At 48.6% G+C, this 14469-nt stretch overlaps 4 protein-coding genes and 2 non-coding genes across 6 annotated transcripts; 2 read left to right on the top strand and 4 right to left on the bottom strand.

The window, feature by feature from the left end:
• Window positions 1-4569: 4569 nt before the first annotated feature.
• Window positions 4570-5606, bottom strand: BO80DRAFT_421326 (uncharacterized protein). The gene is made up of 2 exons (XM_025718575.1): window positions 5174-5606; window positions 4570-5121 (listed from the first exon to the last, which is right to left on the bottom strand). The coding sequence occupies exons 1-2, from the start codon at window positions 5547-5549 to the stop codon at window positions 4583-4585; spliced, it is 915 nt and encodes a 304-aa protein (XP_025579595.1). The 5' UTR covers window positions 5550-5606; the 3' UTR covers window positions 4570-4582.
• Window positions 5607-5679: 73 nt separating this feature from the next.
• Window positions 5680-7275, bottom strand: BO80DRAFT_451642 (uncharacterized protein; the record flags this gene model as incomplete). The annotated part of the gene is made up of 7 exons (XM_025721892.1): window positions 5680-5909; window positions 6036-6210; window positions 6264-6502; window positions 6584-6732; window positions 6797-6891; window positions 6925-6957; window positions 6994-7275. The coding sequence occupies 7 exons, from the start codon at window positions 7273-7275 to the stop codon at window positions 5680-5682; spliced, it is 1203 nt and encodes a 400-aa protein (XP_025579594.1).
• Window positions 7276-8123: 848 nt separating this feature from the next.
• Window positions 8124-8943, top strand: BO80DRAFT_461156 (uncharacterized protein; the record flags this gene model as incomplete). Its single annotated transcript, XM_025722432.1, has 2 exons — window positions 8124-8199; window positions 8314-8943. The coding sequence occupies 2 exons, from the start codon at window positions 8124-8126 to the stop codon at window positions 8664-8666; spliced, it is 429 nt and encodes a 142-aa protein (XP_025579593.1). The 3' UTR covers window positions 8667-8943.
• Window positions 8944-10331: 1388 nt separating this feature from the next.
• BO80DRAFT_t26 lies at window positions 10332-10450 on the bottom strand. Its single transcript has one exon. It is a non-coding gene; the product is annotated as a tRNA-Leu (tRNA).
• Window positions 10451-11050: 600 nt separating this feature from the next.
• Window positions 11051-11162, top strand: BO80DRAFT_t39. Its single transcript has one exon. It is a non-coding gene; the product is annotated as a tRNA-Leu (tRNA).
• Window positions 11163-11367: 205 nt separating this feature from the next.
• On the bottom strand, window positions 11368-12870 carry BO80DRAFT_451641 (phosphotransferase family protein; the record flags this gene model as incomplete). Its single annotated transcript, XM_025721891.1, has 3 exons — window positions 11368-12074; window positions 12121-12348; window positions 12396-12870. 3 exons carry the CDS (start codon window positions 12868-12870, stop codon window positions 11368-11370), a joined length of 1410 nt encoding a protein of 469 aa, XP_025579592.1.
• Between the last annotated feature and the right edge of the window lie 1599 nt (window positions 12871-14469).

The raw sequence follows: 14469 nt of genomic DNA, 5'->3' as shown, positions 1-14469 counted from the left end.
GTGCTTGAGATTTGGTCTGTAGATTCATGTGAAGTTTTCTCCCGAGCTTCGTGCCGCAAACTGAGGGGGTAATCAAACCATCTGATTGTCATATAGATTGCACCATAGATGGGTAGATAGAGAGGATATGTGGCACCAACTGTATCCACTACCATCCTCATCACAATAAAGAACTACTGCTGAATATCATCTGATGAATGACGCTTCTTCATGACGCTACGTCTTTAATGTAAACCTCAAAAACAAAAAAATGGAATAATGTAAATAGAATGAGCGTCGCATATGCCAACAAGTCAACTAACTAAGTACCTAGTACAAATCAAGCACACAAAGCAAATCACAAAGAGCGAATAATAATGAAAGAGAACCAACAGACAAATGCCACCGAAATGATGATTGCATGAAAAAAAGGAATACCACATGTGCCTCCGAAATCAATCCTGCGATGAGACGGGACGGAACGCAAACGATGCATAGGTATGGGAGCCGAAATCGAATCACATAAACTGAACAACAACAACAACAGAAACAGAAATACAAACACAAACAATGATAGTGATGATGAGAAACAATCGAATCAAACAAACAGACAAGTAAAGCCAAGTGCGAAACCAATATTACCTCCCTCCCTATGAAATACAAATCCTCCTACGATTCAACAATTTTTTTTCGAGATTTTCTTTGCCCCGATTGATCTTCCTCCCCATCGAACAAACAAACAAACAAAGGAAATCCTCCTCTTCCATCCCCATTGTCTGAGTCTTCAACGACTAACTCAGACGAACACTTCCTCCGCCACGAACACCATAGCTCGCTCCTCACCCATCTAGCCAGCAGCCAGCCAGACAGACAGCAACCAAATCCCACCAATCCTTCCCAGAACAGTTAGCTCAATACCCAAAACGGCACGATCTGGGGGGAGGGGGCGTGGGTGAGTGGAGGGGTATGTGGTTCAGACAGATAATAGTAGATAGATAGATTGTGGATCTTCGGCAACTGAACTCACCAAGCTATGGCCCCCCTCTCACCCCTTCTTCCAAACGTATCAGGCCCCGATGAACGGATCTAGCCACCGTGGTTAGGGCAGTTGTAGCCCTCGCGGCGACGGATCTGCTGTCTGACGCCGGTGCACGAGGAGGTTCCTCGCTTGGCGCAGAAGACGACATCGCCTTCGGGGACGGTGCAGCCGCAGTCGTACTTGTAGAAGTATTGGGAACACATCTTGCGGGATAGTGGGTGATGGGGATGGTGGGTAGATGTGGATGTAGGTGTGGGTTTTGTGTATGTGGAGATGAGAAGAAATTGCTCGAAGTGAGTTGTGTTAGGTTAAGAGAAGCTGTGCTTTGAGGCAGAGAAGTGAGAGGAAGAGAGAGGAAGAGAGATTTGAGGTTTGAAGTGGAAGCGGAGTGGATTGAACTGAAGCTGCTGAAGCTGTGCTGGTTTTGTTCTGATGTCGACGGGGACTGCGCAGCCTTAAATAATTGCGAATGGAACTTTTCGTGTCGTTGGCAGCAGCACCGAAGTGGTGGTGGTGATAAAGTGAAGTGACTTTGACTGCGGTTGATTGACTGTGCCGCAACAACGCCGTCTACGCCAGACGCTCATCTCAAAGGACGAGGCTCGCGAGTGACTCAACTCAGCCAATGCCAATTTAAAAAAAAAGGTTTTTTAGGAAATTAAAGAGGGGCAAAAAAAATAATATTCATTGTGATGGTGGTGGTGGTGTTGATTGTCACATTGAGATGGTGGCAGCAGCAGCAACAACAACAGCAACAACATGAGAATGAATTGGACGACAGTCAGAAGAAGGTTCGACAAGGAACGGGCCACTAACTACGCTTCTCTTTTCCACTTTCTGGCGCAGCCCTCCTTCATCGTCTGCACCAATATGAACCGTTGCACCGTCGAAGAGTTGGTGATTCGATCTACATCACATTCAGATCACCCTCCACGAAATTCTAAATAATATCCAACATATGACTCAGTCGACATCTGGTTTGCATCACCCCCCGCGGACTGATGGTGATGCGAATCAGAGGGCCGAATATCCCCTCGCAGTCAGCCTGGAAAGACGTCTTTTCCTAGACCGGTAAATGGACGCGTACCGGACTAGCAGAGTCATGCATCGGCCGAAATCGATATCATCCTCGTCTGGGGAGAGCGTCGCATTAGACTTCCGCGCCGGCATCATGGGAGAGTTGACATCATCTTCACATCTACGCCTTCCTGCCGCAGGGAAAGGCCCGTCACATATGCAGGCCCACGCCCAACAATCGAATTATCAAATCAGTTCCCGCCCATGACCAACAGTGTGCCCTCCGCTGAAGGTCATGCCGCCGTCCAGAATGAGCCCTGGACGGTCCATCTGACGAATGCGAGTCGCAGACGACCCGGTTCGCCCTTCAACTGACCGAGACGGGGGACGGTCCCTCCCCATCAGGTGGAACATGGTGGGGAGCCCAGGATGGCAGGGCCACCCACAGTCCAATATGATCGCGCCGATATCAGAGTTCGGGGAACTCCCCACCAGCTGGTCTGACCGTCGGCACCTGGCTCTGTTGGTCCGGGAGCACAGCGCGGGATGAGTTCATGGATGAGCCACCTGCTCCTGTCAGGGGTCGCCGCAGGTCCTGGAGCATGCTTCTGTCCCACGTCAACCGCAACAGGCTTGCGGGTCGCTGGGATCAACAAGGTGTGTCAGAGCCCGGGCCCGACCTGCGGAAGCTAAAGCGATGAACCTGCAAGAACTGCTGCGCCGTCACAGACCGTTAGGTCAGTGCTTTGACAGCAGCCAATGTATGAACACCAGGGCTTAAACGCAGTTGGTGATATCCGTGATGGCATAGCCTGAACGGAGCCTAACTTGCTTCTCGTTGCTGTTGTTGGGATCACACGGGGGCCAGAAGTATGACCGCCATCGTCCACAGCGCTGGATAGGTGTTGGGAAGAGACTGAGCCCGTTTGCTCGAGTCAAGGCTAACTCGGTGGTTCGGCAGTGCCAGACAGTTTTCGCCTATCGATTGCCCGGAAATGCCGCCCTCAGGTAGGCTGAATGGAAAACCTCGGGCTGAGACAGATGCCGGCACAGACATTTGCATGTTTCACTGTGCCTTTCAGCCGCTGGAAGGCCGCGCCCCTCAGGCGATACGGCGCAGAGCCCCGGGGCGCTAAAACGGCGACGGTCGACAGGTTTACGCCATGGGCACGGCCTTCTTTTAGCCGCCGTTGGCTCCCGGGCATGAACGGCGCCGTTCCTGGCTGCGGACGGTTCCTGACGAGGCTCGGTTTTCGAGTTGCTGTGGTTGATTCTGGAGATTCTGGAGGATTCACGGCGGATTCCAGCGGGATTCTCGCAGTGAGGGTTGGCCACGTGACTACGGCGGTTAATAGCGGCCATCCTGCAAATGCAATTTTTTGGTGTTTACTGCCGGCAGAATCAATATAAAGTCTATTGGATCGGTTAATCTTACCTAATGAAGCTGTACATATGACTTGCTTGGCTTCACCATCTAAATGGCTACTAGTCCTGAACACCACGTAGAGGTGCAAGTCTTGCTCAGGTGTTGTACACAGGGCCCGTACAACTGGGAGTGCTGGTGCTGGTGCTGGTGCTAGTATTGATAAATTGTACGTACCTATAGGATGATGGGATCATCCTCATCCCCAGCCTCCTCTATGAGGATTGGCTGATTTCTGTTATGTCCTTCTTCCTCATCTATGAGGATAGGATTACGCGCAGTTCCACCTGTCAGTCCCCTGCTTGCAGCAGCAGCACCGATATCCTCTTGTACGTCCGTCCATACCTCATCCCGTACAGAGCATTCCGATCCCTTATCGGGCCACTTACAGTTGGCACATGCTCCCCCCCATGCGCCAGGTAAGTGGCGACATGAGGGAAAAGTCATCGTATCCGGACGGTCGCGGCACCTCGTACACGGAGAAGGGAGACGACTTCCACGGGATTGAATGAGGCAGGCATTTATGTACGAGGGCCGATGAGTCTCAAGTTGTTGAGCTTGGATCCGGCCGCGACGGAACTCAACATCTTGGCCATCCATGGCAGCCACCGCTCTCTGTACACGATTATGGACGTACGGGCTCAATAGTTCTGGTGTCCCTGTAGGGAGCACTGGATTCTGCCCAGGTGGAAGCTGCTCGTACATACGGACGAAGTATTCCTGCATATTGCGGGGAGGGGGGCCGCGGCCACGATTGTTGGTAGGGGGGAGGCTATACAAAATCATAACACAGCATTAGTTTTTGCATTCTGCCTTGCTCCCTGCGTACGTGTATATAGTATACACGTACGCTGAGATCATCAGGATAAAGGAAAGAAGCTCAGCTATCTGATTTTGATCATTCAACACGTACGCAGCCATGGTGGTGGTGGTGGTGGTGGTTGTGGTGGTGGTGGTTGTGGTGGTGGTGGTGGTGGTGGTGGTGATGGTGGTGGTGGTGGTGGTAGTGGTGATGGAGATAATAAACAACGAAGTGGTAAGCGTACGTGTTAATAGAGATCAGATTGACATATAGCACAAATATAACAAACATATCAAATTTTCTATATCACTCCAACGTACAATCAAATCCTAAATGGTAAAGGCCCGTACTCAGCTGCACGATTCTTATCATCCTCCTGAAGTACATACTTCCGCCTCGTACGATGAGGAGGAGAGGGAGATAAAGATAGAGCATGTTTAAGAGAAGCATCTAAACACTCCTCTTCATCCAGATCCTCTTGTACAACAGACTCTTCTAAATCATCTTCAATCACAGCCTGTCTTTCCTTGATATCAGGACTCTTAGAAACTTCCCTTTTGATCTTCATGTCTGTCCGATTCATCTCATCTGCAACCGTACGGCGCTGAATGATAACATAGATCTGGTACGATCCATTGGTGTGACTGAACCAATCCTTCAGAAACTCATGCGTTCTCATAAAACCTTGTACCTTTGAGGATATAAAGACTGGTCGTTTCCGTACAATGCCTGTTGATAGCCGGAATTCATCATTGATATCTCGTACGTATTTGCCGTCGTCGATATTCGGAAGAAGTTCTTGATGAAGAAAGTCATGTAGTGTTCCAAGTATAGAGTTGTCTAGACAAATCTGAACCTGTTCTAAAAGAAAAGATATTAGCTTTGTACAAGTCTAATAAGAGTTAAAGAATACCTAATAGAGATAGATTATTATCTTCAGATTCTCTATTCTGTACGAGATACAGATAGAAATAAATGATTGCTTTGAGTTTGACTGGACCCTGTGCCTTTTTCCGTAATAAAGCATTTTGACGAATATTTTCTCCAAATAGCGGCGTACGAGAAGAGCTACTGGATGATGAGGTGGATGGAATAAATAAAGCAGATTGTGAAGGCTGTAGTTCAGGAGATACAGTAAGATCAATCTCCGTACGTGCCTGTCTAGGCCTTTCAATCTGACTGGATGGTTGTGGTAAAGGATTGATAGCATGACAAGTTGGACACCGTACGAGGCGATTGGAATGACGCAGGCCATCAGCTGAACAGAACTTTGACCATGGAAGGGCCATTATGAGTTGGATAATGAGAAGAGAAGATGGTTACTCTCGTACGAAGCCAGAAATACATGACTTTAAGTCTTTAAGATAGCGGTGAAGTAAGAAGAATAACAAACAAAGAATGTACAAGGTTCTTAGATAACTATCCTAATCCCTGTTGTCTAATCCAATCAAAGGCTCCAGTTGGTGTCTTGGATAAACCTAAAAATGGTTTAGCGTGTGATTTCATATGCATTATCACCTGCTGGCGTAACCCAAGATAGATCGTACGAAAAGGGGCTTCCTCTGCTTCCTTAGAAGGGACTGGTGGTGGCTTTTCAGGGTCAAAGCCCATACCCCGAAGTATGGTCTGGCACCACTGGAGAGTCTCAGCTGGAAGATATTCATCCATATCCCAGTCTCGTACAGAGTTCTGTAGCTGCTGAAGTGCCTCCTCATGTACAATAAGCCCATGGTTGATTGTGTTCTCCGGATGATTGTAATTCATGTACGGCCGACCGGAGATAATATATGGTCTCTCTGGCTGTTTCCGTATATTATGATGATTCCAGCTCTGTACGTAGGATGGGATCTGAGATCGGAGAATAGGCATATAAACAGCATATAAAGCAATCTGATCTGGAATGAGATCTTTAGAAAAATCACCCTTTTCCAATAGAGCTCTAAAATAGTTCTAGATATAGATTAGTATCAAGATCTTTGATTTAATAGTCCGTACATACGTACGCGATATCGAAAAAGAAATGATCTACTTAGCTGTGACCACCAAGACTCAATTCTCTGATTTGCAGTACTAGTTCCAAAGATATAGCACTGCTCTGGCTGGATCTCTGGCTCGTACATTTTCCGAAGATAGTGATGGGCTTCAGCAAGTATAGATGTCTCTGATCCATGATCTGATCGGATCTTGTTGCATATAATCTTCCGTTGTTGTATAGTATCAAGATATTGTCGTACAACACTGACTGATGTACGAGTATCAACACCAACATAGATCCAGATCACAAATCGTGAGTATGCATCAATTGCTGCATAGATTTAGATACCATATGGCTCTAGTTTCATATAGCCATCCACTGACCAGACATGATCTGGTCCTGGAACTATATACGAGCCACGTTGTCGCTGCATGTCATTCTTCCGTTGTTGTACGGCAAGGGGTGCGATCGTACGATAGACATTAAATAACCGTTGCCTGTAGATAATAAAGCTTAGTTAGCCAGAGTCTTTAAAGCTAGAGATAGTATATAAAAACAGACCGTGGAATAAAAAGATATTCACCACGCATATAAGTAAATAAAAGCTCCCGTCCATAGCCTTGGATTGTCCCTTCATTATATACTTTGAGTAGATGCTTTGTGGCTTCATCCTCCTGGATTTATCATACACCGGGATCATCTGTTCGTCGGACAAGGCCTCGCTCTGTACATATCCATCAAAGTGTTCGTTTGGAGACTGTGTAGCCTTCTTCATGTAGAGCACGTAGAAGCTCAAGATCTGAAAGACATTGTTGGTAGAACAGCTCCTCAAGACGATCATGTAAGGAAGAATTAGTAGTAGCTGTACGATCACGCTTGCTGATACCCCAACTACTCAATCGGCTCCAGATCGTACGTTCACGAACTTTGATATGGTGTTTCTCCTGAATAATTGAAGCGATATCACTAGCTGAATGATTCTGATGGAATAAGCTGATAATCTCAGCCTTGAAAGGCTCAAGGTCAATGAAAGGAGGCATGATAGATAAAAGAATATAGTTAGGATTCTACGTACAGTGTCATTCTAGTTCCTTTTAAGGATGCGGTAGACTAGGCGGTGAAAGCACTTCAACGCATTTGCAGGATGGCCGCTATTAACCGCCGTACGTGACTGTTGAGCCGCGTGGTTCTCGTGGAAGACTTGAGGACGTCTCCCTCTTTTCTCTCCCCGCTTCGCTCTCGCTCGTGGTCTGCTGTCCAAGGCCTGCTGGTCCTTCAGATTGTCTCCCGTCAATCTGAACCACTCTCCGGTCGACCATGGAAGAATCCCTCTACCGTTGATCTCCGCCCGTCGGAAATCCAGCACATGTCTTTAAGCTTCCGACTTCCACTCCTCTCCTCCCGACCAATGCTGGTTCGCGCGGGTTCTTGGCTTGAAGCAAGGGGTCGGGACATTGGGGATAGGATCTGGCCTGCTCATTATTCAGACGGATCTCGCCTCCGGACAGGGTTCTAGAAGGCAATCTCCGGGGGCAACTGCTGCACAGTCAAGCAGGCAAGCAGCAGCAGAAGAAACGCGGGGTCATGTGGCCCTCGACGAAGAATGCGGCGACTTGGCAAACCCAAGAATGGGCCTCGTTCCTGACGGTGTCCGCTTTATCGCCTCCTCTCTGCGATCGCTCCTCCCACACGTTCCTCAACCCTCGTCACGGGATGGTTCGGTTTCATTCAATAGTGCCTTGGCTCGCTCTTGGTTGCTGATCATCCGAGGCTGGATGCTTGTACGGGACCCCCCAGGCGCCGCTGGTCCAACCAGAGACGGGCTGCACGCTGCTCGGGTATGACTATTGCCAGAGCCAAGCGATGCAAAGGAAAGGGGATTTGCAGGATGACGTCCTCCGCCCTTCCGGTGGGAGCGTCGGTTTCGCCGGCATGTGAATTACAGCTGGTCGGTCCACCGTCGGGTAGGAGGCAATGGCAGCCACTGCTTCTGCAGCTGGGCTAGAATCGGTAGCTCGCCTGATCGACACATCCCCGGTCAACCCCTCTTCCTGATACTGGCTTGGCTGAGCTCTCAGCTATAAAGCTGGCTGCCGACGACCTTGTCTTCACTCTCTACTCAACTCTTCTCAACCAACCTCAAGACTACCTCTACTCTGCTCTACTCTACTCTACTCTACTATACTCTATCTCTCTCTACCTCTATTCCTACTATCTACCATCTATCAACATGTACACCTACACTGCCACCTCCAAGTTCCTCGTGCTCGCCCCTACCGAGTCGGGCCCTGCCACTGCCACTCAGGGTCGTGAGCGCTCCAGCAGCCAGTCCTCCAGCAGCAGCGAGCAACAGCGTCCGGGTCTCAGCCGTCTGCCCAGCGGTTTCCTCTACCTGGGGGTTGACACTCGCAACACCACGCCCAGCCTGTAAAGGGCGACGAAGTCCGACGAATCGCGCTGGCCACGATTTCTTAGCTCTCACCTCATCGCTCCGGGGCTAAAGTCTGACCCCGCCGGTGCAGGCAGATCACTACAGTTCTTATGAATATTTGACGTTATTGGATGGCGATCTTGGAAGGGACCAGTGCGGGGTGTTTTTCTTTTTCTTTTCATTTCTCCGGTTGCTTTTGCTTCATGCCAAGTCATACTGTCCATACTCCATAGCTCTCCTTGCGCTGCCTAGACCAGATGAATGTTTGCCAAGGGCAGTTGATATGTGCCAAGCCTTGTGCCATCAGATAGACTGCGTTCTGTTCCACAGCCAAGCCAGGATAGAGCTGCCAAGTAGCTGCCTAGTGAAGACATGATAATAAGCTGAATTTAGTACGGAGTCCGGAGTAAAAGGGGCCGATAAGAGTTTACACCCTATGTACGGCGTAGTATGTTAGTGACTCTCGCGGATCTCAGATCTGGCCAGCCCCAATGCAGTCATCCGTAATATTGTGACGGAGTATGCTCACTTGATGATGAGATCCATCCGGTGTCTAACGTAATGCATTATGCAACGTGCCAGTTCAGCCCGCCTCCCACTGCCAACCCCCCCCTACGGAGTACTCCGTATAGACCTATCCGGAAGATAATCCATCACAACAACAGATTCATCAATGCCCAAATCAACCCAACAAACCTAATCATCCTAATAATCACCGATATAATAATATACAACAATAAGCAAACTAATAATATCTTATCACCCCAACCACAAAGGTCCTCACCCCTCCTCCAACAAAATCAATAAGATCAACCCCGAAATAATCCTACAATATCCCCCTCTAACCGAACCCCCGACCCCGGTCCCGGTCCCCCGAACAGCAGCTACCTAGATAGCTACGCTACCTACATAAGACCTATCTCATCAAATCCATCATCTCCAATCACAACCCCAGCAAGCCCACAGAATCCATGCACATGCATGCACGCAATCACCCAACCCTGTCCTGCACACCGGTCCGGACTTGGCTGGTCCATGATACATACCTCCATGGCGAGGGTATATTCTATCCTATCCTATCCTACCCTATCCTATCTTTTCTATGCCGTATCTTGCTGATTTGCTTGGTCCGTTCGTCCGGTTGCTTTTTTCGCCTAGGAGAATTGATGATCTTTCCTTCACTCCCTCGGTCCAAACTGGTCTGGTCTGGTCGTGTCGTGTCTTCGGAATTCCGTGTCGCGAGTGCAGATAGTTCCGTCTCGGCTCGGGGGTACGTGGTTAGGGATGGATGATTGATGGGATTTGGTTTGGGGAATTTCCGGTCGGTGATGATCGATTTCGTTCTTCGTTTGGTAGATAGAGGATTGCTGACTTGGTTTCTTTTCTTGGATTGATGATGGTGGAGGGGGCGTAGAGGGGGGCTGGTTTGGTATGGTGTGGTGGGGGGGGATTATGCTTACTCTTACGCTTACCTACCTACCTACCTACCTACCTACCTACCTACCTACCTACCTACCTACCTACGCTGACGCTGACGGTTGATAGATTTACCTAGCTTATCTCCTACTACTCTGATAATATGAGCTGTATGTATAGCATCTAGATCTTGATACCAGTAACTACCCCTCCACCTAAAAAAGATGATTACTTGGAAGAGGCAAAAAATGACAAGAGTGGGATTCGAACCCACGCCATCAAACGATGATCAGGAAGCTTGCTTAAGCGAAGCTGCGTATTAAGGTAGACCTTAACCTGACGCCTTGGACCAACTCGGCCATCTTGCCTTGGATGTTATTTTGATGGAATTTAATGTTGTAGAAGCCAGTTGCTAGCTGGGGTGTACATTACTCTGAATATGGGAGGATAGTGAGGGCTTCGCATACTCCGCAGAGGACATTAATTGAGGGGGCGTGCGAGTGAGTATCGTAATTCAGCGAATTTATCTATAATGAACAATTTACTCTACTCTATATAACAATGCCTAATGGGAGTTTTCATTGACCGGAATATATAATTCACCACCACCACAGCTCCAACCTAACTTCGCTTCCACCCATCATCTACCTACCTAGATACCTACTACTCCGTACTATACTCCCTACTCCGTCGCGAGACTTCCCTTCCCCCGACCAGCAGACAGCAGACAGCAGACTACGATCCCGTAAGCGCCAAAAGTAAATTAAAGTGGACCCGGCCCTGGAACTAGCGCCCTCCCCAGTCCTTAATGACAATCACGCCATCCAACCCAATCCTATTCCATCTAGATAGTCCAGTAGCTCTATCTAAATCCACACCGACGGATAAACAAGGTAATACTAATCCTCCACTCATCCTCCCCCCCTCCCGCTAATAGTACATAAAAACAAAGGCATATATATGAATAAGGCAAGATGGCCGAGTTGGTCCAAGGCGTCAGGTTAAGGTCCACCTTAATATTCAGCTTCACAGCTTCCTGATCATCGTTTGATGGCGTGGGTTCGAATCCCACTCTTGTCAGATTTTTTTGTTTCCCATTCTTGCCCCATATACTCCGTACTTAGGAAGTCGATGACCGTTGATGCATTGATTGGGTGAAGTTGGTTGTTTGATACCTTTTGTTGCTATACATAGCTAGCTAGAGAACCTTGGATCTGCAGAATCTATGACCATGGGACGTCCCTACTCCCTAGCGACATCTGTATTTGTCCACGAGGGCTTTTAATCAACTCATCTCTTCACGATCTCTAAACAACCACCCCCTCTCCAGTAGACGAATATCATCCTGGTCTCCCTCCGCGGTATCAATAAGCGAGGCTTTCAATTCCGCAAGTTTTTGAACAGCATCACTATACTGCTCATTGCTGATCCAGCCATCCTCGCTCACACCACCAAGTTGGTCCCGCCAGTGGTTGACGACTTTATTCAAGTTAAACCACAGCTCCTCCTCCTCGTGAAACCCATGGATTTCCGATTCGGTAAATTGGACCGGACACGAGAGTCCTTCTGTTTCCGGGAGATAAGGCCAGTAGTCGACCATGCGAACTAAAGCACCCTTCAATGTCATTAGATTCCCACTCCATTGCCTTCCTGCCCGATCCACGAGATGCTGACGTGGAAGGAGGATTGGATCACGAAGAGCGGCAAGATGTGGCTTGTTGGAATGACCATTCAAAATACGATAGTAATACGAGAGAAGGCGTCGGTTGTACAGTTCATCGGCTTCCGCCTTTTCCTGGCCTGTCAGAGTCTCGTACTCCACGGGAAGCGAAGGTTCTTGGAGATTGGAGGTCTCTTCGGACACAGGGCTTTCGAAGGCGCGGGGGTGACCTGCCACCAATAGTCGAGGCGCAATCGTCGTATGCTGCCAGTCGACGATACATGAAATGGTGCCGGACTCGGGCGAGATGAAGATGTTATTTGGATTAAGGTCTCGAACTTGTCAGGTCATATTCGGGAAGAAAAAGAAGAAACATACCGGGATGACGAAGAGTGGGTCGATTCGGTGCACTGGTTGTGTCTCTTGGAAGTAGATATGGAGCCAAGGCGAGATATTTGTCCAGCAGAGAGAGGTACTGCTCGGGAGATTTCTCCCCTGGAAACACGCCATTGTGTGGAAAGTCAAGTTCCATGGCCTTCCCGTACAGCCGAGTCCACTGGATTTCTTTTTCCGCGATAGACATGAGGTACTCCTTAGGATCGATCCCTATAATAGTCAGATTCACACCACGGATATTGATCGGGGGAACCCACATGGTCCACGATACAGGTCCAGGCCGGCCCGTTTTCCATACCAAAACATATAGTCCGCGGTTGGGCCAATACAAAGCGTCTCGTGTTCGGCATCGTTGTCAGTTTCAGGCATGTATAATGCCGCTTGAAGCTCAGGAGGGACATCTTTCTTGAAGTAAATACTCCCAGTAGCCCCAAAAGGAATGTTGAAGAAGACTTTCTCAATCTCAACAAAAGTGGATGCGAGCTGATGTCGTTCGCGTTTGCTCATGCTCGACCACTTCGTCTCCAGACCAACACCAGGAGCCTTTTCCATCACGAGATACTCTACCCCGGCAGGATTATCCTCAGAAGAGTCATACCCATACACCCGTGGCACCGGGATGCCTTTGGCGTGCAGGTAGTACAGAGTGGCAGCTTCACTGGCGGTCGCGTAGTGTTTGGGCCCGGTGATCGGGTATGGGATTTTGATAATGGCCTGGAACCCATCGTCCATGGTGAGAAGATATACCCGATTGAAGCCTCCTTCAGCAAGCTTGGTGAGACAGCGCGCGTGACCGTGGCTGGTTCCAAGATGTCTTTCGGCTTCTTGGAGCAGGGCGGGGAGGTCGAAGTGGGTATAGCGCTCACGGAGTCGGAGATTCTCATTGTAGAGAAAGCGGCCAGAGGTATATGAGAATAGGACCTGGTTTGTCAAGGCACCTGGACAAGAGCCTTATGTCAGTAACCAAAAGTTCTAATGATGGAATGCAATCAACTCACTCATGGAGCGGGTCCGCTGGTGTGTGTATGAAGAGCGCAAGGCGCGACTGATGAACCGCGTGATCATTTTCGAAACAGAGCCAAACTATAGATTCGTGAGGGCACCGATCATGATACGTTTGCTTGAAGACTCTGGTATGACCAATGTGGTGTTTAGTAGAGAATTTGTCTCTTGGGATCTGGGACTGGATAAATGAGGGAGCCCATTGTGACACGAGAAAGGGCCGAATCTCCGGGGAGTCTCCGACAGGAAACACAAGTCAGCCATCTTCCTCCTACTCTCCTCTACTTCTCCTACCCCATTTACTTTCTCCAACGCCTCCCAAAAACAAAAGGCTACGAATGTCAGATACATTTCTCAACTTCACTGAGAAAGAAAGAACGGCGTTCAATAGGATAAAAAACCATTATTGTCCTACCAGGATGATGACTACATTCTTGACTACGTCTTCTACACTATATCCGAAGTCTATTGAATACACAGCGCTCTGGAAGATCGAGGGCACGAAAGATATCGATTGAAATAACATGTGAGGTATCTATCTATCCTATCGTATCCTAGCTGTTTAGTATGTACTCCGTATCTAGATGTCCCGGAATCAACAGCGCGCATACTACTACAGAGTACACCCGCCCATCGGTATATCCAACAACAGATTATCACTTCATGCAATTATTGCTCTATCGATACCCAGTTACCAACAATATCCACAGCTACAGCTACAGCTACATCGACATCTACATCTACCCGAAATAAATCCTAGACCCCAACAGCTGAGCCTCAGGATATACAATGTAGTATACTATGCAGGTAAGCAATCAGCCAGCCCAACACATCCGCGGTTTCACCTCAGCTACCTCCCATCAATCCAGCTAAGTTCCCCAAACACAGACCAGCTGACCGTTGAGGCTGTGAGGATACCCCACATAGTCTAAGCATGAGGCTGACCGAGGGTGGATCGATTTTGGATCTACAGGGGAGGGGACAGGGATTCATCACAGCCACGGCCCGAAACCACTATGGTTCAGGCTTTATCCGGTTGGTTTTAGCCCCATGTCAGACTACTCACTACGGATGCAGCGGGCAGTACTGCTGATGCTATAGATAGATTGATAGAGGTATTAGATACATGGTTCTTGAGAATACGCTGCAAGGATGTACGCCTCAGTTCAATCAGTTGATCATCGCACTATACTATTGCCCACGGCATGCAACATCCACCAATGAACAGCAGAAGAAATGCTCACTGTTCACACCATCAATAACTATTAAATTAACCACAAATAATCCTGAGAGGAATAAATAGCCGCAGCACCAACACCACGTCGAGAA

The sequence above is a fragment of the Aspergillus ibericus genome (genome assembly GCF_003184845.1).
Source record: "Aspergillus ibericus CBS 121593 unplaced genomic scaffold BO80scaffold_3, whole genome shotgun sequence".
NCBI classification, from domain to species: Eukaryota; Fungi; Ascomycota; class Eurotiomycetes; order Eurotiales; family Aspergillaceae; genus Aspergillus; species Aspergillus ibericus.
Note: the sequence above shows the minus strand (reverse complement) of the source record. Positions and strands in the feature narration are given on the sequence as shown.